The sequence below is a fragment of the Sparus aurata genome, chromosome 13 (genome assembly GCF_900880675.1).
Source record: "Sparus aurata chromosome 13, fSpaAur1.1, whole genome shotgun sequence".
Lineage (NCBI taxonomy): Eukaryota > Metazoa > Chordata > Actinopteri > Spariformes > Sparidae > Sparus > Sparus aurata.
Genome location: NC_044199.1, coordinates 26,269,751 through 26,289,985, shown reverse-complemented (window position 1 = coordinate 26,289,985; position 20,235 = coordinate 26,269,751). Strand labels below are relative to the sequence as shown.

General features: G+C 41.1%; 1 protein-coding gene across 3 annotated transcripts; it reads right to left on the bottom strand.

Moving 5' to 3' along the window:
- Positions 1-790: 790 nt before the first annotated feature.
- Positions 791-19,669, bottom strand: elmod1 (ELMO/CED-12 domain containing 1). Of its 3 annotated transcripts, XM_030438257.1 has the most exons (13): positions 19,652-19,669; positions 19,262-19,390; positions 18,803-18,865; positions 15,958-16,103; positions 15,243-15,271; positions 15,035-15,132; positions 14,650-14,779; positions 8,338-8,471; positions 8,117-8,185; positions 7,660-7,680; positions 6,750-6,800; positions 5,394-5,527; positions 791-4,359 (listed from the first exon to the last, which is right to left on the bottom strand). In XM_030438257.1, the coding sequence occupies exons 3-13, from the start codon at positions 18,817-18,819 to the stop codon at positions 4,184-4,186; spliced, it is 1,005 nt and encodes a 334-aa protein (XP_030294117.1). In that variant the 5' UTR covers positions 18,820-18,865; positions 19,262-19,390; positions 19,652-19,669; the 3' UTR covers positions 791-4,183. The 3 variants fall into 3 exon arrangements, with proteins under 3 accessions (XP_030294117.1, XP_030294116.1, XP_030294118.1); XM_030438256.1 differs by lacking the exon at positions 19,652-19,669 and having other exon boundaries at positions 19,262-19,548; XM_030438258.1 differs by lacking the exons at positions 7,660-7,680; positions 19,652-19,669 and having other exon boundaries at positions 19,262-19,542.
- Between the last annotated feature and the right edge of the window lie 566 nt (positions 19,670-20,235).

Genomic DNA, 20,235 nt, shown 5'->3' with positions numbered 1-20,235 from the left:
TTTACATCACTACATTTAGTTGACATTTATAGTTACCACACTTCTCAGAACTAGTCAGAATTTTAATATTTACAGTATAAATGAGGTAACAATACAAACTCAGAAATATTTTGTTTTTCCCATAACTGAATAAACAACGTGTTCTTAGAGGAAGATAAGGTCCCCAGGACACCGTTTGAAGCTAGCACGGTGGCAGGGTCCGCCACATATAAAACAGAATGAAATTATGTTGTCCTTTAAGGTCCATTTGTTTATTCAGTCATGCAAACAAAGAGAGTTTGTGTATTTAGTCAAAGACAATCTTTCTCTTCTGATTAAAATATCTTTACCAAAACTACGTAGTGCACCTTTACAATTTTGAGTACATATTTACGTAATGACTCCACATTGATGAACTACAAAGTTAAATTCTCGTCGCAGTATTTGCAAATGGTAAAAACAGATTAATATTTTATACAGTGTTGATTTATTAACAAATATACCAATAGTTGCCATCTTTCATCTATTGTCAAATATATTGCCAGATTTTTTCCAGAAACATATTACCTATGCAAAATGATTTTAACAATAACATTTTTAGTATATTGCCTATGTATTATCAAATGTACATTAATTAGTATTTTGTCATATATTCTTGAGGCAAAAAATGTTAATATATTGACATGTATGTTGAAATATACTTATTTTTAACACATTACATTTCATTTTTCAGTATGTGTCGATATATTCCTGGTCTATGAGGGTTTTACCTCAGGTGGACACATAAAATGTACAAATACAAAGGCGCCGGTACTTTTTCCTGACATTTCATTTTTATTGTGGTTCTCAAAAAGTACAGCACAGACAAATGAAGCACACGGTTACAATATCTAGAAGTACTTCAGGCCTGACTGCAGAATACAGAGAGCCGTATTAGTAGTGTCAATGAAAACATCCTCATGCAGTTTGTGTGGTCTTATAGGCAGTTTCAAAGCAGAATATACAGCAGCATGTACATAAATTCATCTACAGTATCGTGGGGCACACCAGCCCTTATAAGCCTAATACCACAAATGACTGGTTTATTATCATAAAGGAAACTGCATTGTATTTTTTACATTAGTGCAAAGCTGACCATAGCAAAGCAAAACAAAATGCAAGCAGGAGATGAAACCAGCACTGACATTCACTGAAGTAAACAGCTGCATAATACTGACGGAAAGCATCACTTCAATGGGACAAAGATATCCAATACTATTAAAACACAATCAACAGTGCAAGCATGGCCGTAAAAACAGAATCTCACATCTTCAGTTTAGTGATGAGAACGTTTCTCAGAGCTGTCAGCGCTCATGAATGTTAAATACAGCGGTCAGGTTTGGGCTTATGTGGATTTCTCTTTCGGTGGAAGATAAAAGTGACTCAGAGCTGAGATAATAATCAACAAGATGCTCCAGAGACAATGATTTTTTTGTGTGTGCGTATTCCATGTTCTTGAATGGAGAGTCATTTACTGCAGTGGTTTCCCAGCAGGCGGTCGGAATTAACAAGAAGAGCAGAACAAATATTCTATTTTAGTATTTTTCCAAACTTTACTGTTATTCTACGTTTACTGCTAAAAATGATTCCAATAAAACAAGAGAAAAGAAATCATTCTTTGGTCGTAACGCACCAAGGCTCACCAAGTGTTGCTTCTGTTAATGCTTTTTATATTCTAAAAGCAGGTACTGTCTCCCTCATGCACGATCACACCATTTGAATCTTGCACTGAAATGGCAGACCCCCCACTGACAACACAAACTACTACTACCACTATTACAACTATATAGAGAGGTGACGAAAGAATGACGGTGCATTTAATGGCCATAGCAGAAATAAATTCCAGAAATATTGAGTTCCAGATGATAACATTCTAATAGATTGTGAGACTTTAGCTACTGATGCTTCTACACATGCAGCATCTCTTACCACACAAACACTTTAAACACTGCATCAGAAGGCAGTTTTGGAGATTATGTCCTGTTATCTTTATCTTTATTTAGATGCTTAGAAGTTTCATTTATTTATTGATTGATAATTTTTGATGAGTATAATTTAAAGGTGCAGGTCTGTAGGATGACACCTAAATTATGCACATGAAAACATAAACCGCTGACTAAGTGGTTTTCTGATTTTTCCCTGTGAATGTCACGGTTTGCAAAGCGTTAATGTCTGCATCTGCCAATACACAATGAGAGGAGGCATTATAACAGAAGAGAATTGATGCCTGCAATTAAGTGGTAATTATACATACATATTTTGGCATTGACAATTGGCCAAAATGAGTTGGAACATATCAACGTATCTGCAAAAATCTGAATTGCGTATCTCCACATTTAATGTCAGTGGGGCTCTCTGGGCAAAATAATGGTAAAACAAAGAAATGAACTGATAAAATATTCATGTAGTCCACAGTAGGGAGCTGACAGTGAGGTACGGAGCTCTTGCCCTTGTGTGATTGTTCTGTTTGACAGTGACAGCTCTGCTGCTGGTGCGTCGACTGGCCGATCAACGCCTCCATCTTTAGCGTTTCGCATTTTCACTCTCAGCTCTCTTCTGTAGCGTTATTAAACACCTAATTCATTCTCTGTGGAGCAGCTCTACATTTTTATGTCTTATATCTCTGGTTGTTGCTTTTGAAAGAGATAATAATTTATGCTTCTCAAAGCTGCTTTATGTAGCATTTCTAAATAAGACCACATTGAGACAACATTCTACACGAACTCTAAACTGCTTCCTGTGAAATCCTCCAGTCCTCGATGTCTTTGGCTTTAAAAGGACAAACATGTTTTCTGCGGCAATACAGCAGCAGATTTCCTGCCAAATTTGAATGTTGTTAAACGCCGTAATCACACTAATGTCTCAAATGTAATGCGGTAATATTTTACCTCGATCAAAACGCCACATGTAGCAGCGACAAATTAATTATCATTCCAGCTCTGAGTGAGAAACGAAAACAAATTACTCAGGCACGCGTGGTGCAAATCAATACACTTAAAGAAACGTGCAGTGTAATGAATGTAAATTATTGCTTTGGCTGATACAACAGTGGACACAGTGTCACATTCAATGGATTAAAATAGAATCAAACAATCATGAATGTGAGCGTGTGTGGAACATTCATAAACAGAATCTCTGCATGGGGTCCAAAACAAAGGCAAAAAAAAAAAACGTTTTTGCAAACCTGGAAAAAAAAATTTCAGAAAATATTTTTTTTAATCTTTTTCTGGACGAGTAAATGAAGTTGTCGAAAAATCGATTGTACGAGACGGAGCTCTGTTAGTATCCAAGCTGTGTTGTACTGAAATATAAGGGAATATCTTTTAACAGGTTTACAAAACTTACATTGGAGCTCACAAGAAACAAAATGCTGCTGTGATTTTAAGTTCTCCACATTCGATATTTTGGCAAGGAGAAGTCTTAGGTGTTAACGTCATGTTGACATAAAAATACAAATACAATCTCTATCAATGACCTACTGTCATACAGACAACGTTCAGAGATGACCTGGCCCTTGATCGCTCGATAGCTTTTGATTGAATCTGCGCCAGAAACATTTCTTTCATTTTAAACGTACATTATATATATTTTTTTAGCTCTTCATTTTAAATACAAAATATTGTTCGTTCATGTCTGAAAGCTCGACCAGCTAATTGCCAAAATATTCTGAACTGACGCGATCAAAAAGGGATTTTTTTTTTTTTGGCTGAGAAAGTAAGTTTGGTTTGTTATGAGTAAAAGCACAGGGTAGTTAACTGAGGTGTAACGGCTGTGATACAATCGTCATGAATCATTAAAGCAACAGATAACGATGAGTCGGTGATGGTGTGGTGCAGCCTCCTCATGCACAGCTACAATCGCTATGGTCATCTCTGATGCTGGTGGTCTAACGCTGCAGTGAGGGCGTAGAGGCAGTGTATGTGTGTGTACACATATGTGTGTACGCGTGTGTGTGTGTGTGTGTGTGTGTGTGCAGTGAGCTTTTGGCAGTGACGCGACATGACGTTAGCTGGGACGAGTCGGGCTGAGAGGGGAGAGGGCGAGAGTCTCCCCAGATGTGTCCAGCTGAAGGGGTTTTCTGATTTTTAGTCAGCCTGCCAGGCATCCGGGGGAGACCTCTGAGGGTGAGTGAGGGGGTCAAGGGGAGGGTCAGGGGTGTGTGTGTTTAAAGGTTGACCAGGTGGAGGTCGGAGGCAGAGAAGTGGGGACACAGAGCCATGTCCGGGTTCTTCAGCTGTCGCAGGATCCTCCGGTGGAACTTTGCGCGGACCCTGTTGAACTCCATGATGTCGCTGGGATCCTCCTCGATCCAGAAGCGGTGGAACTCCTGCATCAGGTAACCTGCCGGGAAGAAAAGGAAAGTGTCATTAGTCCGTGATGGTTTGAGCTAAAAAAAAAAAGTGTGTTTTTTAACTTTTAATCTACAAACAGCACTTATTAGCTAGCCCATATGTTCATAGGAGCCATGTACTTTTGTGAACAAAACGCATACATAAAGTTGTAAAACAAATGTGGAGAGTCTTCCCTTTTGCCTGGCACATTACTTATTTAATCTGTATGTGCAGTAGGTATTGATCATGTCTTATCCACTATCTTGGTTAGAGACCTGTCGCGTATAAGAGTCACATTTTTGACTTGGTCATTTGCAGTGGCTCCAGATAAAGGATACAAAGATTGGGAAAGGATGGCATTTAAGAAAGCTGAGGATTATTTGGGGCTTGTTTGAGGCTTATGTGGGATTGTGGGCAGGAACTGCCATAATTTACGTATATCATTTTAAGGGATATTCATTGGCGGGAAAGAGGACAATTCCTGTGCCAATACACTGCGCCAAGATAGTGCTTCAGATCACTTTGAGCACAATCCAAAGAAATGTGTGTCATTTTATATGTTGAGGTTCTGTTTACAATATTATGTTTTGCAGTGTTTCATTAAATAAGATAAGTAAACATTCAAGTTCTGCTTTTTGTTGGTTTTAGTTGTTGTTGTTGTAGTTGAGTATTTTATGGGCTAAAATCCCCTATTACCTTATATAGAAGTTTTCACTAAGCAAAATATACAACTAACTGAGGTTGTGCTGATTCTTTGGAAAATTGGATGATACTGTAGAAATGACAACTTTATAATGCAAAACAAAGACATCACTTATAGGGATTAACCCACAAAAATTATCCCCTGACTGAAGTTAGCTTCAGCGCTATATGTTGTTTTATAGGGTCTTTCAGCTCATTGTTTGGTTCCCTAGAGTTATCAGTTTGAACTCTGAACGATAAGATGGGGGGAACTAAAACAGGCAAGTATTTGCGTGCAACATATACTGTAAAATATAAGCAAAACAAAGAAATTGAAGAGGAAATAAATATAGCCGGACTTACAGAAGGTCTGCTGGAACTGCAGCAGGCTGGGCATCTCTGGGGCCACGTTGTACAGGTGGGTCTTCAGAGCTCCACTGACCAGCAGAGAGAAGGCCAAGTCTGTGATGTTGATGCCCACAATGGCAAAAGAGTAGCTGGGAAGAGTCGATGGAAATATAAATGTAAGAAGTTGTTTTTTGTTTGTTTGGTGGTTTTTGTTGTGACCTATGTCATTTTTTGTTGCCGATGAATTAAAGGCTGCTAATTTGTCTTCAGATGTGAAAGCTTTGTCAGAGAGAGAGGAAGAATGCTATAGAAGCTTTAGTGGAACAGAGGATAAGAAATCAAGGTTTTCTGACAACAGTAACAAATCTACCATGTGAAATCAAATCTAAATCTAAAAAATGAATGAAAGCTCTGTTTAGACTTAGTTTTGGCCTCCATCACAATCGATTCCACCAAGCTCCCTTTAAAAATGCTGCAACTTTGAGAGTTGTTGAGTGAGGAGAAACTTAAAGAAAACATTGCAAAACGACTATGACAAATTCTAAATGGTTCGTGCCAGAACATCTATTTCCGGGCCTCAAGTGGGTCTTACCTGCCAACATTTAGCAGCTGTGTGAACACACTGTTTCAACTGATTTCACACTTTATTTATAAAATTAGACATTTTATTGTTGGTAAACATGTCAAATTTTACTAATACAGTAAACAGTAACCAATATAGGCTTCTTCTTTATCGCCCGAGGAGAATGTCCCTGACTCCCTAAAAAATGCTCTATTTTGTGAGTTGCTGAGTTAGGAGAAACTTTCTGAACTTCATGAAATGCTGTCTCTGACAATTTTTCAATTATTTGGGCCTTCTTGTAAATTCGGCAAACGCTGTACAATAATGGTTATTTCTTTCTTTGCGCAAAAAAAAATTATGTCTATTCGAGTGATGTACATACATGTTTATTTGCATGCAGTCTCTTTGGACCTGAGATGAGAACACCAATCATGTACTATCTCTTTATTATAGACACTGTGCAGTTGTTTACAGCTGGCTGCTCTGCTGGAGTGTCCTCACATTACTGTGCAGGTTTAAGAGGATTTTGGGTGACTTTTTTAAGAGTCGGTCCTTGGTGCTTATCTGAGCTGATGCAGGCTGGAGGCAGAGACCAGGAGGACACACAGTGGTATAACACTTGCTGCCCATTAACACACACAAACACACAGTCTCTTCTGCTTGCATTTACACACTCACAAAAGCCTCTCCACTGCTGAAACTACTCAGTATTGAGGCCAAACCTCACGCAGCTGCAGCAGCAGTAGCCCAGTTTAGGCTCTTCCACACACACGTGCCTGCCATCACACAGCACATGTGCAGACACTTACCCGATAGCTTTGTCTATGTTCTTCTGCTCCCATTCAGGGTTGTTTATCTCACTGTGAAGGACACACACTCGAGTTATGAACTGTCTACATGGGTAACAACACTGAGCGCACACAAATCTTAAAGTCACAATGAAAGAACATTTAATGAGGTTGTTTCTGAAACAGATTTATCTCCTGTGGGAACGGAACAACAAGGTCAGAATGAAACACTGGAATACAGTCTGAATAAGTGTAAAAGTCTTCAGACTTCAGATTTGGCACTGAGAGCTTAAGTTCCAGTCAATATTAATTGCAAGACATCAATCACTACTGATCAACACTTATGTTCACATCTCTTCCCCTAAACTGACATTAACAGGATTTTGATATAAAAATCAATTGATTGAAATTAAAATTGATAGGAACTTCAGTGAACAAGAGACACATTTTTTTTCTGTTCATTGTGACTTAATTTAAAGAGCATAATGTAAAAATAACTCTGTATCCATTTATAAATTATTTTGCCTATTAGGGATGATTTGTTTAAGACTTTACTTGGTTTATTTGAGGAATTTAATTCACACTATATATGGTTGAATTAGTCGAATAAGTGTAGATTTGATGGCGTCATTGAAGGACAAGGCTGGTGTTATTCTATATTTGAATTCATATACAGAAAGACACTGTGTCTCAATACTTTGTGATTTCTTGCTAGATCCATTTGTTCCTACTGAAGATGTAAATATTTAAAACTGGTCACAAAGCAGTGCTGTCTGTTACCATACCATGTCTTGGGCTGATAAGAGAGCAGGGTGTTTACATACACTTAAATCAGGCTGCTTTATATGAATTAAACAACAACTGCACATGAAAACCGAAAAGAGAAAGCAAATGAATGCAGCGAAAAAAGAATGAAAGTGAAATCAAGTACCTTGGCTTTCTGTGTGTGCTCCTACAGTGCATGTGTGAGGCAGAGAAGGAGGCATGGGCAGAAAGGTGGAGGTGGAGGTGAAGGTGGAGGAGAAAAAGAAGAAGAACCTTCACTTGTGAAATGGGGCGGCTCACGGAAAGGCCGGTGAGAAACAATACAAGCAGCAGTGAATGACATCAAGCTGTAGGAATGAATATAATCAAGCAGAAATGCAGAGTCATGGGTGACCAAGTGCAGTTTAAAGTTGAAGGGATACACCAAGTGTCTGTCAGAAAGGTAAGCTTGAACTGCTTTAACTGCTTTAACTTCACATTTCTTTAGTTTGGGATCCCACTGCCCTGGAGTCTGTGATCTTCTGAAGGATCCGATCAACCAGTGTCACTTTCTACAAAACAGTTGGTGTATTCCTTTATTTCCAGCATGCTTTGCTAAAAGTTGAGAGAAGTGGCTGACTTACTTGTGCTTTGGTTGCAGGGAGTCGTGGAGCATCTGCAGAGCGGTGGCCTTGTCGTGTTCTGCGAAATACCTGCAGAGAGATGACAGAAGCTTCAAGACGAGGGAATTCAGGATGACTTAATTCAGTCACACTTGTTATACAATATTTTATCGTATCCAATTCTTAGGAAGCTATTTAATCACTGAAGATTTTTAGTGTGAATAAAGTGACTTAGAGCATACAGCAGGTTGTGCAGACCCAGTAGACCCATGCCTCTGAAATCAGTCTTTGGATCGCTGCCTTGGAAGCCGATCTCACACCACTGTTTAGAGATGCGGCCAGTGAGAGGTGTGTCAGGACGCAGCTCCTTCCACAGCTACAACACACACACACACACACACACCACAGATTAGTACACATATTTCTTGACAAGAGATTCCATTTATAAATTAAAGCTGCAAGCAGCGATGAACGGGCCCTCGCAGTCCACGCACATCGGGGCAAGCTGCTGTCGGGGCATGCCGTGTACCTGGCCCCATTGCCCAATTATTGCGTATGCATCTGTTAACTGTCCGTGTTTTTGACAGTGCAGGAAGGGGTTAAATGTCATTTCCTGTGGACTCTTATCAAACATGTGAAGTTTGGTCCAGATAGGAATGAGGAAGTTGTTTGTCTATAATTTGATGACCTGCACCGTACGGTATTAGATAATGTACACTGTTCTGTAATGTACAGAAGAAGTCCCTGGACTACAGGTGAAAAATCCCTCCAAGTAATTTGTGGTGAGTTTTGTTTTGATTATTGATTTACAGTCCATGCACATCTGGTGGCGGCGCTGTCGCAGGGTGTGCTCACCCTTTAGTTGCATGTCATCTTGTAGTCCATGATATGGAGAAAAAAACCTATATATGTTATGTAAATAGGGTGATGTTTGTCTGAATTCCTGTGTCCAGTAGGTGGCGCTATGGATATGACAGTATTGATGCATGGAGGTATTTAGGGCGACATTGTATACATGTGTGATGAATTTGGTGTCATTGTCATGGAAAATTGTATGTTGAAGTTATAGGGACTTGATGCTTTATGGCAAGGCATGAAAATGGTTGGCACCATGACACCCACCATGTTTGACGTAGGCGAAAGCTTTTGATAAGTTTTCATCTTCAGGGTTTGAGGATGATACTGAATTAATTGGAAGTCTGTGTTGTTCAATCTGTAGGAGGAGTTGGTTAAAGTACGAGGCATGGAAATGGATGAAAATGGGGGTGAAATGGGAACTTTAAGTCGCCGACTTGGAGTGACAGTTTGGGACCCCAATGTTTTTTGTGTGTCTGGTCATGATACATATGCATACCGAGTGTCATTCATGAATGTGCATGTAGGAAGCGGGGCTTGGATTTTTAATATTCACTGACCGTCCCACTACGTGTGCTGCCAACAACATTAGCCACACTCCCTGTCAGTTCGTCAAACGCAGCCTAGCTGAGTGCCCTGCTAAAAACATTAGCCCAGCTGTCTCGCTATCTAGCCGGCGTTCAGGGGGGGAGCCCCCACCCCCTTCCTGCTCGTCAGCGGTAGCCTAGCTGAGTGCCTCGCTAATAACATCAGCCCAGCTGTCTCGCTATCCAGCAGGCGTACCTGGGGGGAATCCCCATTCCCTACCAGCTCGCCTGCCTTAGCCTAGCTGACTGCTGACAGGGCAATGTGGGCCCTGCCTGCCGCATGGGTACGGTCCGGGGCAACCAACATCACCCACTCCACCAACTTCAACCCCTGGTCCACTGCTGCGCCCACACAACTCACTGCCTACCAGCTTCTAGCTATCCAGCTGCTAGCCACTGCCAACATCCTACCTAGCCTCCTTCCATCTGTATTGACTCATCTCCACCTTGGATCTTCACTTCTGCTACTTCAGACTCTCTCGACCCTCTCCTCTACTCCACCAACTCCTCGCCCTCTCACCTACACTGCCGCTGACCTCCACTGTCTCAACAACAACCGTAGCTTCCCTGCTGCTGCTGCCACCGCAGCTGGCAAAGCTGGGATCCTTCGTCATCGCCGCTTCATCCACCAAGGTTCTGGTTCCCTCCGCAACATACACCTCCCCCCTGGCTCACCTATCCCCTCACTCTGGACTAACTCTCACCCCCCCGTCATTCCCACTTGCCGTACTGCTAACCTCATCAACATCCGTTCCCCCTCCCCTGCTCCTCCATCCATCTCCCTTGCACTACTGAACTGTCGCTCCTTCTCCAACAAATCACCTGTTATATCTTAACTGCTACTGGACAATAACCTCGATCTACTCCTCCTCTGTGAAACTTGGCAACAGCCCCTGGACTACTATGCTCTCAACCAAGCCACTCCTCCCAACTGCAGCTACATTGCCAAACCCCGCCTTTCCGGCAGAGGGGGAGGCGTTGCCGTTCTCCATAAACAATCCCTGACCATCACTGAACTGAATCTCAACCTCCCATCTATCTCCTATCTCCTTTGAATACCTTGCCTTCTCCCTCCCCAACTCTATCACTGCTACCTGTTCCCCCTACCTGTTCCCCCTTGGACACATCATCCGCAAACTCAACCTCAACTTCCACTGTTATGCTGACGACACCCAGATCTACATTTGCACCAAACCCACCCAAAATACTCCACTCAACCACATCGAAACCTGCATCTCTGCAATAAAAACATGGCTGTCCCAGAACTTCCCCAAACTCAACAGTGACAAAACAGAGCTCCTCCTCATTGGCACCAAATCCACTCTAAACAAAACTGGACCCATCTCACTCACCATCCACAGCTTGATCATCTCTCCCTCCCCTGTGGCACGCAACCTTGCCGTTATCCTGGACCCCACCCTCTCCTTTGATCCCCATGTCAGCTCCACTGTCAAGACCTCCTACTTACACCTCCGCCGCATTGCCAAAATCAGACACTGCCTCTCCCCCCCTGCTGCTGAATCCCTCATCCATGCCTTCATCTCCTCACGTCTCGACTACTGCAACTCCCTCCTCACTGGCATCCAGGGGCGGTTTTGGGAGGGGGCCAAAAGGGGCCAGTGCCCCCGTAACTCTGAGTCTGGACCCCCCTGCGGCCCCCCTGACAGGGAGTCTGCATCAATAATACAATGACAGATTTCTTGCAATGATTTTGTTCTGAAGGGAAAGGCAGAAATAAATTGTCTCAGCAGTTTACTACCCAATCAAAATTGTTGAAATTGTAAACACTGCTTTGTCTGAATGAGGGATTTATCCTTTTTTCCGGGTTGTATGTGCCTCCTAACAAAAAAGCTGGCCCCAACCTGGCCTCCCTAGGAAAACTGGTCTAGAGCCGGCACTGCTGGCATCACCTCTCATTCCCTCCATAGACTTCAAATGGTCCAAAACTCTGCTGCTCGCCTCCTCACTCACACCCGGTCCCGTGAACACATCACCCCCATTCTCTACACCCTCCACTGGCTCCCTATCAAACTCATTAACGTTAAAATACTCCACCTGACCTACAAAGCTCTCCACCACCTGGCCCCACCCTACCTATCTAACCTCCTTATCCCCCACCACTCCTCCCGAGCCCTCCGATCCTCCTCCTCTCTCACTCTGACTATACCACCATCCAAACTCAAAACTTTCGGACACAGAGCCTTCCTCGACTTTGGAATTCTCTCCCCCAACCCATCCGTGACTCTCCCTCACTTACCACATTTAAATCCTGCCTAAAAACCTACCTCTTCTCACGAGCCTATGATCTCCCCAGCCATAACTACATTCATTCCTGGCCTCTCCCCCTGACCCCCCCCTACACGCTCCTTCCACTCTCCTCACTCATCAGCCCCCCACTGCTCTTCAATCCACCCCCCACCTCTTGACTATTGTTGTACCTGTTTCTGTCTGTTTGTCTGTACCAGCATTATCTACTCCACGCCCCACCATTGCTTTTGTTTCCCTGTCGTACTTTGTCTTTTGTTATCTTTGTTTGCTATTGGTGTATTATCTTTGTCTGCTATATCTCTGTAAGCGACTTTGGGTCCTTGAAAAGCGCTATATAAATTAAATGAATTATTATTATTATTAAAGAGTGTCAGCTAGTGTTCATCGGCCAAAATTTTGCGCAGAGTCTTAGGGGCTCGTGGGGAAGTAGTAACCTGAGTGTGATGTAATTCGGACACACCAATTTCGAGATATGCAAAACTTCCTATTTTGAGCAAAATCTGCAGGAAATTGCAATTTAACAACTTGAGTATTCTTTGTAACATCAACATTCTCTCATTAAGTTTTTGTCAGGAGATGCCACAGATCACAGATGCTGTGTGCAAAGTTCCGTGCAAATGGGTGAAATCACCTGGGAGGAGTTCGAAAAAGTAGGTTTACGAAATTTAGCGAATTTGCGAAAAAAAAAGAAAAAAAACAAGATTCACCGGAATTGAGGGAACACGTGGATATAAGGTTTTTGAATGTGCGACAAAGTATGTGGGAGTTATAAGCCAAAACGCACTTTCCTTGATTATACGCCACCTAGTGGTAAAAATTGACGATGACATTAGATTATAACATTTTTCGGCAGGTGTGACCTATATGACAAGTTTGGTGAGTTTTGGGGTATGTTCAGGCAGTGAAAAATTTGATAATTTGGGACAGAAAAGGTGTTACTACAATAACAATAGGGCCCTAAAAAATGAATTGGGCTGCATGCATAAATAGTTGCAATACGTTACCAGTGTAGCTAAAAGTAGCGTAATGGATAAACAAGTGTAATAGCTAAAATAGGTATGAGTCAATGGTTTACAAAGATGGCTAATGGACAGACAGTTGAAAAATTTTGCCAAAATAAATAGATAAATGGTTTTAATGGCTAGTCAAATCAATTTTCAAACAGCTAAAAAAAAATGGATTAAATGTTGACGTAGTTAGCTAAATGTAATGGATAAATGGTTATTAAATAGATAACCAACAAGTGGATTAATAATAATAGATTAGCAGTCAACATAGTTTGCAAATTAAATAATGATACATGGCTTAAATAGATTGCTAAAATGGATAAACAGTTGAAATAATTTGCTAAAGAAACAGATAACTAGTTGACTAAAAGGAATAGATAAATAGTAAAATAGTTAGCTAACACTAATGGATAGAGGGTTGTAAAAGGTAGCCAAAAGTAATGGATAAATGGTTTTAATAGTTATAGGTAGATAAATCCATTGTTTAAACTGTTGCAATAGCTTCAATGAATGGATAACCAGCTGACATGGTAAGCTTAAAATAATAGATAAATGGTTGAATAGCTAATGGATAAATGGTTTAAGTAGATAACTAAAACAAATGGATTAATAATGAAAGATAAACAGTTGAAATAGTTAGCTAGGAAATTAGCAGGAAAGCTGTTGAAGTATCTGGCTAATAACGGAAAGGCAGTTAACATAGTTTGTCGAAAAACTAATGGATAAATAGTTGAAATAGCTTATACTTAATGAATGATTAAATAGTTGAAATAGCTAGCTAAAAGAAACATTTACAATAAATAGTTAAAATAGGTAAATGGTTGAAAATAGACAGCTAAAAGTAATCGCTAAACAGTTAGCTAACTACAAGGAATGGATAAGTAGTTAAAACAGTAACCTTAAGTTATCTCAAGCTTATAACTAATAGCTTATAGCTAAAGAGCTGAAGTAGTTAGCAACAAGTAATTGATAAGTATTCAAATTAGCAAACTTTATGGATTAACAGTGGAAATAGCAAATGGGTAGCTTAATGGCTGACATAGATTGGTAGAACATTTGGATAAACAGTTGAAACAATTTGCTAAAAGAAACATACAACTAGTTTAAATTTGAGCTAACTACAAGGAACAGATAAATTGTCAAAATAGTTAGTTAAAACTAATGGATAGACGGTTGAAATAGTTAGCCAAAAGTAATGAATAAACAGTTTAAAAGGAGAGCTGAAGAGATGGGTTAGTAAGCTACATTCAACAAATAAATAGTTGAATTAATTAACTAAAATTTCAACAGCTGAAATAGCTAATGGGTAGCTTAATAGTTAAAATAGATTGCTAAAACATATGGATAAACAGTGGAAATAGTCAGAGTAGGCTAATAGATTATTAGATTAATGTTTTGCTAAAGGCTAGTGGGTAAATGTTGAAAATAAAAAGCTTGAAGTGATAGCTTGAGAGTTTAAAAAGGTAACTACAAGCAATGGATACATAGTTGACAAAATGTTAACACAATTGACAGCTAAATTAATAAATAAATAAACCGTTGAAATCATTATCTAACAGTAAAACAAACTGTTGAAATAGCTTTGGTGAAAAGTAAAAGTAATAAATAACAGTTTGATAATGAGCTAAAACTGAAGTTGAATGGTTTAGCTGCACCAAAAGGCCAACGTGTTTAAATAAATGGCAGTGTGGATGAATGCGTACCTGAGATGAGGGTATGTCCAGAAAAAGATGAGAATCACTAGCTTATCCTGTCAAAGTTTGTAGGTAGCTGGTGCCTATGTGTAAGGCAGACTAGCTCATGGACAGGTTAAATACAGACAAATGTTCCTGACAACCTTCATCAGCATCTCCTCGTGCTCGGTGTTTTCACAGTCGTATGGCTCCCTGCGCAGCTTCTCCACCTCGGCCACCAGGCTCCTGTAGCCCACAATCTGCAGCAGGCTGGCCTGAAGAGAGATGCCCAGCCTGGGGACACGCAGGGAAAGGATGGGCTGCTTGGATCAGGGAATTCAGAACCATTAATGCAGTGACCAGCACAATATTTGTTTCACTGTCTCGCTCAAGTGTTGAAGTTATTAATGAAGAAGAAGTTTGTGTTATTTTTTCACGTTCACATCTTATCTGTGGATGTTGACACTCCAGTGAAAACCTCCAATTCACCACAACACTCTCACACAAGTGATAAAGTAACATAAATGTGATATGAAATGTGGTTCTCACTGTGGGTTGGTGTCAGGGTTAATCTTCTTCAAGGCCATGATGTCGTCGATAGTCTTCTCCACTTTATCAGGATGGACACTGAGGGCAGACTGCAGCAGCTAGAGACGACAAAGATGGCAGGAACAAACATGAACAGAGAAAATTGAGTGACATATCTGTATTATAATGGACATTTATTGAGTATATTCATAGATTTAGAGACCCGTACCTCATTCTTGGAGTACCGCAGAGATGACTCTGGAAGAAAATGGTTGCAAAGTGTAAGACAACTGCATTCAGTAACATCAAGAGATGCTACTTAGCTTCAGAAATACATGCTGAATATGGTTCAAGGCAGAAAATAGTGTAAAGTGGTTTGCTGCCACACAAGAAAAAGGAAAAATAGATCCATGTCACATTATAAGATGAACATCTTTTGTTATAACAAGATGGTTTTCATGTTATGCCAAAAAAAATTCACATTATTATGACATACAAACTTATCACATTATGACAAGAAACTTTTCTTGTTATGTATATTGTTAGGAAAAGTTTGTATGTTGTATTTACTAAAATATAATAAAATATGATGTGAACATATATGACATTTCTAATGTTATGAGATAGTGATCCACTTTTCTTAATCTCGTGCGGTCACAACAAGCTTCCGTAACATACAAATTAGGAATAGGAATGCGGGTGGACATAAAACGGATGGATGGATGAAAAGCAAATGTTTTTTCATTTCCAAAGATCTTCTTTAAGCCAGGAGAATAAACACGAGTTAAATACAATAAAATCCAAGGTAAAAAAATATTGGACATGAAGATGATATTTATCAGTGTAAAGCTGCTTTAAAATGATCGTTGAGTCATGTATGCAATGATCAAAGCAAATCAAAGTGTCAGACAGCAGGCAGGCAGCCAGGCAGTGTGTGGGCCTACCTATCTTAAGCGTCCTGCGGGCACCATGCTTGTTGTTGTAGCAGATCCGCTGCAGCTCGCAGCGGCCTGTAAACTTCCTGGCGACAAACTTGAGGCCCCGCCACAGACATTTACAGTAGAGGAACACGAAGAACTGGGTCACCACTCTGGAGAGGAGAATACAGGAGGGATTAGATTGAAAAAAAGACAGATGTTGTGTGTTGTATGTATGGATTTCCATTTTTTAACACCAAAGCGTGATGTTCTTTTCTCAGATCCAGTGCTGAGCTATTATTTCACATAGAAGCTGCAACCAATTTTGTGAAGCAGAAATGGTTCTTTCACCCATTTCCCTTCCTGTTTATCATCATGTCATTGCTCCAATTTATCCTAAATACCCCGGCTTAATGCTATGTCTACACTGAGCTGTTAAAATGATAAACACATATATTTTCTCTCCATTTTGGCCCTCCATCACGACTAAAACAGCTAATAATTGTGTGCATAAAATGAAGAGCAGGAAGGACAATATGAAGTAAAGAAAATCATAAAAACTGTGTAATGCTTCTTGTGGAGCAGGTTGGACCTGCAGCCGATCAAAGCGTGCTATTTTTACAGGGGACACCGAGAATGAAAATGGAGATGTGTGTCTTGGGAAATGTATAGTGACCCATTAAGAAACCAAATGATTTCCAGCATTTGCCAGCTTCAGTCTGCACACGCTCAATGTTATTTTAATGTAAGACCTTCAGTCACTTCAAGGGCTTTGATTACTAAATATTAAAGACAGAACACAGTTTGTACAAAGTGCCAGTGGAAACTCAGATTTAGGAGCCAGATGTGTTTGTTTGTTTGTTTGTTTGGTTGGTTGGTTTCTCATGCATTATCGGGGCTAACGTTGGCAGTGAGGCTGACAACCTGCACTCTAGATAACCTACAAATCCCCCTCTGTGAGCCACACAGGCAGAGCATCATTTCCCTCTCTGTTTGCTTTTGTGGCATCGAGTTTACAGGCTTTAAAATGCAGAAATAAATCCTTAAGACGCTGAGCGATCACAGCATAATATAATCTCCCATGTCAACCAAAAAAAAGAAAGGAAGACAGAAGGTGTGAGAACAGCTCTGAAAGATGGATTCCTCCTCTATAGGCCTGTGGATGAGACTGGCATGTTAAACAGCTCATATAAACACTCTGTCTTTTTCTTAACCTTCAAGGAGGTGAGCATGAAGACAAGGCAATGGGAGCAGGAGCATGGTCCACCAATTCGACACAAACATTAAAGATCAGTTTCACGTTCTTTACATTCTCGCTTCCTCAGGGTGGGTGCAATGAATCTTAACACTGAGCATAAAGCGGAATAATTTACCACGCGTGATTGTGCTTTTTGCACACTTGTACAGTCATGGTTACAGGCTGAGACCGACCGATTTATCGTTCAGCAAAGAAACACATTTAAGGATTGTTGTAAAATATTGACAGATATATCGTTACAAGAATGTTTTACCCCCTAAAATTTAGTTTCGGCATCAACCGAAGTCAGTAACAGACTCTTTCTTCATCTCCCTACCCAGGTGGTTTGAGTGTAAACGCTAAAGAAAATGTAGTTGTATTTTTTTTCACATTCTGTGTAAATATCATGATCACATCCATGTGAATCGTGTAGTGAAAATCCAATATTCTTTATCAACATGAGGGGCCGTTGTTCAAATCATCAGCCCCCTCAAGTGGTAGCCAGTCTGTGCGATAGCTAACATTGCTAACGCTAGATGTTATGTTGACTAGCTAAAATAAGGCCAGTGCAGTCAAACCCCCAGGTGGAGCATCATGCTTTGAAGCCAACCTCTCCTAATGGCCAAACCGTGTAATTACATCACTAAAACACTTTTTTTTCATAAGCTTACATTGTGAAAGATGCATCTGTAATACCGTAGATACATTTTTTGGAGCGTCACCCCCAAAATGAGTTCTTTGACTGAACCATTCAGAAAGATAACTTAAGTTAGCCGGGTGCTAAGCAGAAAGTTAGCCAGCTCAGTTGGCGGAAGTCTCTAGTGAGCTCGCTCTATGGGCCATACAACACAGAAGATCAGGTCAGAGATCAGATTTGGCTTGAAAACGCCACTGAGCAGCTTTCCCAGGAATTAATGGGCCTCCAACACTGTGTCCAGATTTAATACAGCATCACTGAGAACCGTTTGTTGGGTACATACTTAATAAAATCAGTCATTTTTATGGGGGTTTTTTTCTTCCACAAAATGAAAACTAACAAGACGGTTGATGCTGACGAAACACAGACACCACATGATACCAAAGGTGATTTGCTACCGGCTGACAAATCTTGTTAGAAGCTGGAACCAAATGATACACAAAACATTTTTAATATTAGAGATTCAACATCATAATAATGTTTTTAAGGGAAATATTCTTTAATTATGCATATTTCCTTTATCTTTAAATCCATACAAATGTTATTATCAACTACCCAGTTATTCCTGATTCATTCCTTACTCGCTCCCCAGTCCTTACTCATAAATGTGTGTACCTTAGTGTAAAAGTACTGAAACACACACAACGCAACAGGACTATTAATAGAGGCACTGAGGGAGACCACCTGGTTTACATTATTGAGGGGCCTCTCTTTCTGAGCGACCCCACTCAAACCACTTCACACCACAAGAGCCACTTCCTGGTCACACAACCCTGTAATCGATGGCGAGAAGAGCTTCAATGGGAGAACTCGGAATACATCTGAACGTGTCGTCAAAAACACGAGGGGAGGCTTACAAATGAATTCCTTCACGTTCAGACGCGTTACGTGAACATTTAGCTCCGCGGAATGTGCAGTAACAGATCCTCTGTCGTTACCTGAGAAAATGCTTCATCTTGTCCGTTGCCTCCCGCCTCGGGTGTCTTCAGTGGAGTGATCGCCTGCAGACAGATGAGAGGAGTGTGTGAGTGTGTGAGCGTGTCTGGATGAGGCCGACAGAGATGCGGGGAGAGCTCAGGGCCCCCGCAGCTCCGGAGCTGTCCGCGGTGCTGACCGAGCCGACACGCAGCTTCGATCTGCGGCTTTTACCTCTCGGTTATATTCGGTATCGGGCAGCCCGGACACACACTGAAGGCTCCACTCGGCCGTTATGAACGTTCATTTCGCCCTCCAGACGGCAATAATCCAGTAAAACCAGATTATTGATGCTGGATCGTCTCCGGTCCGATTAACGCCGCATAATCCCGCAGAAACAGACGACGCGTGTGACGTGCGTGCGGGCGAAACAAGCGACAAAATGATCGATGCAATGACAGACGATAATGTTTTCCTCTCACCAATTTCAGACAACAGCAGGTGATGCAGGGATGGGATGTGGCGTCTTGTCCTCTTCACTCGGCTGTTCCGGGCGTCTGCAGCTCCTCCATGATGACAGTCCGACTGACTGAGGCTGAGCAGCTCCGGTTCTAAAAGCGACAGCACAGCAATGCAGCGCAGAATACCGAACCTCTATTAGCACAGCAGCAACCTGGATCAATTCATGGATCATTTGTTTCACACTTTCTGCAGAAAAAAACATCATCAGAGTCAGCATGTGTTTAGATTCCACCTAAAGGACCCCATCTAACATGATTTCTGTTGACACGTGCATGCGTTTCTCAAGTTACTGACACTTAAAATGAGAAAACCATAATATCTTGCTCAACACCATTTAAATAATGAAACACCTGTAAGTGTGTTGTAAGCAGTTTCAACGGGCAATAAAGGATGTTCCTGGACCTCCAAAATATATATTATTGTCCTTCCTGTGTTGGTTTTATTTACCTGCATTAGCATTTTTGGCCACTTGGGGGCAGTGCAACAAGCTGTGAACACAACATGGACACACCAGCGGCAGGCTTAGAAGTCAGCTCCCTGTGGCCAGACCATGTAATGCCATCATCACATGATGCACTGGGGCCCAAAAACATTTTTCCATGAGCTCACATTGTGAACAAAGCATCTGTGAAATGGTGGATATATTTAAATGAGCATTGCAACCCCCGTACAATGACTAATTTCACTGTCAGAATTTGAGCATCTCAATCCAATAAAATTTGGAAAGTCTAGAAGAGCAGCACGATTTAATGATTTTTACCTCATTCAAGTTAGCCAGGCGCTTAACAGGAAGTTAGCCGGCTTCTTATCCACTAGCTTATCCACTGTTTTAGGGCCTCTTCTTTCACAATGTTAGCTTGTGGAAAAAAGTCATCTGGGGCTTCATTGCATCGGGTGACGCTGTAGTTACATGGTTGGGCCACTATGAAAATTG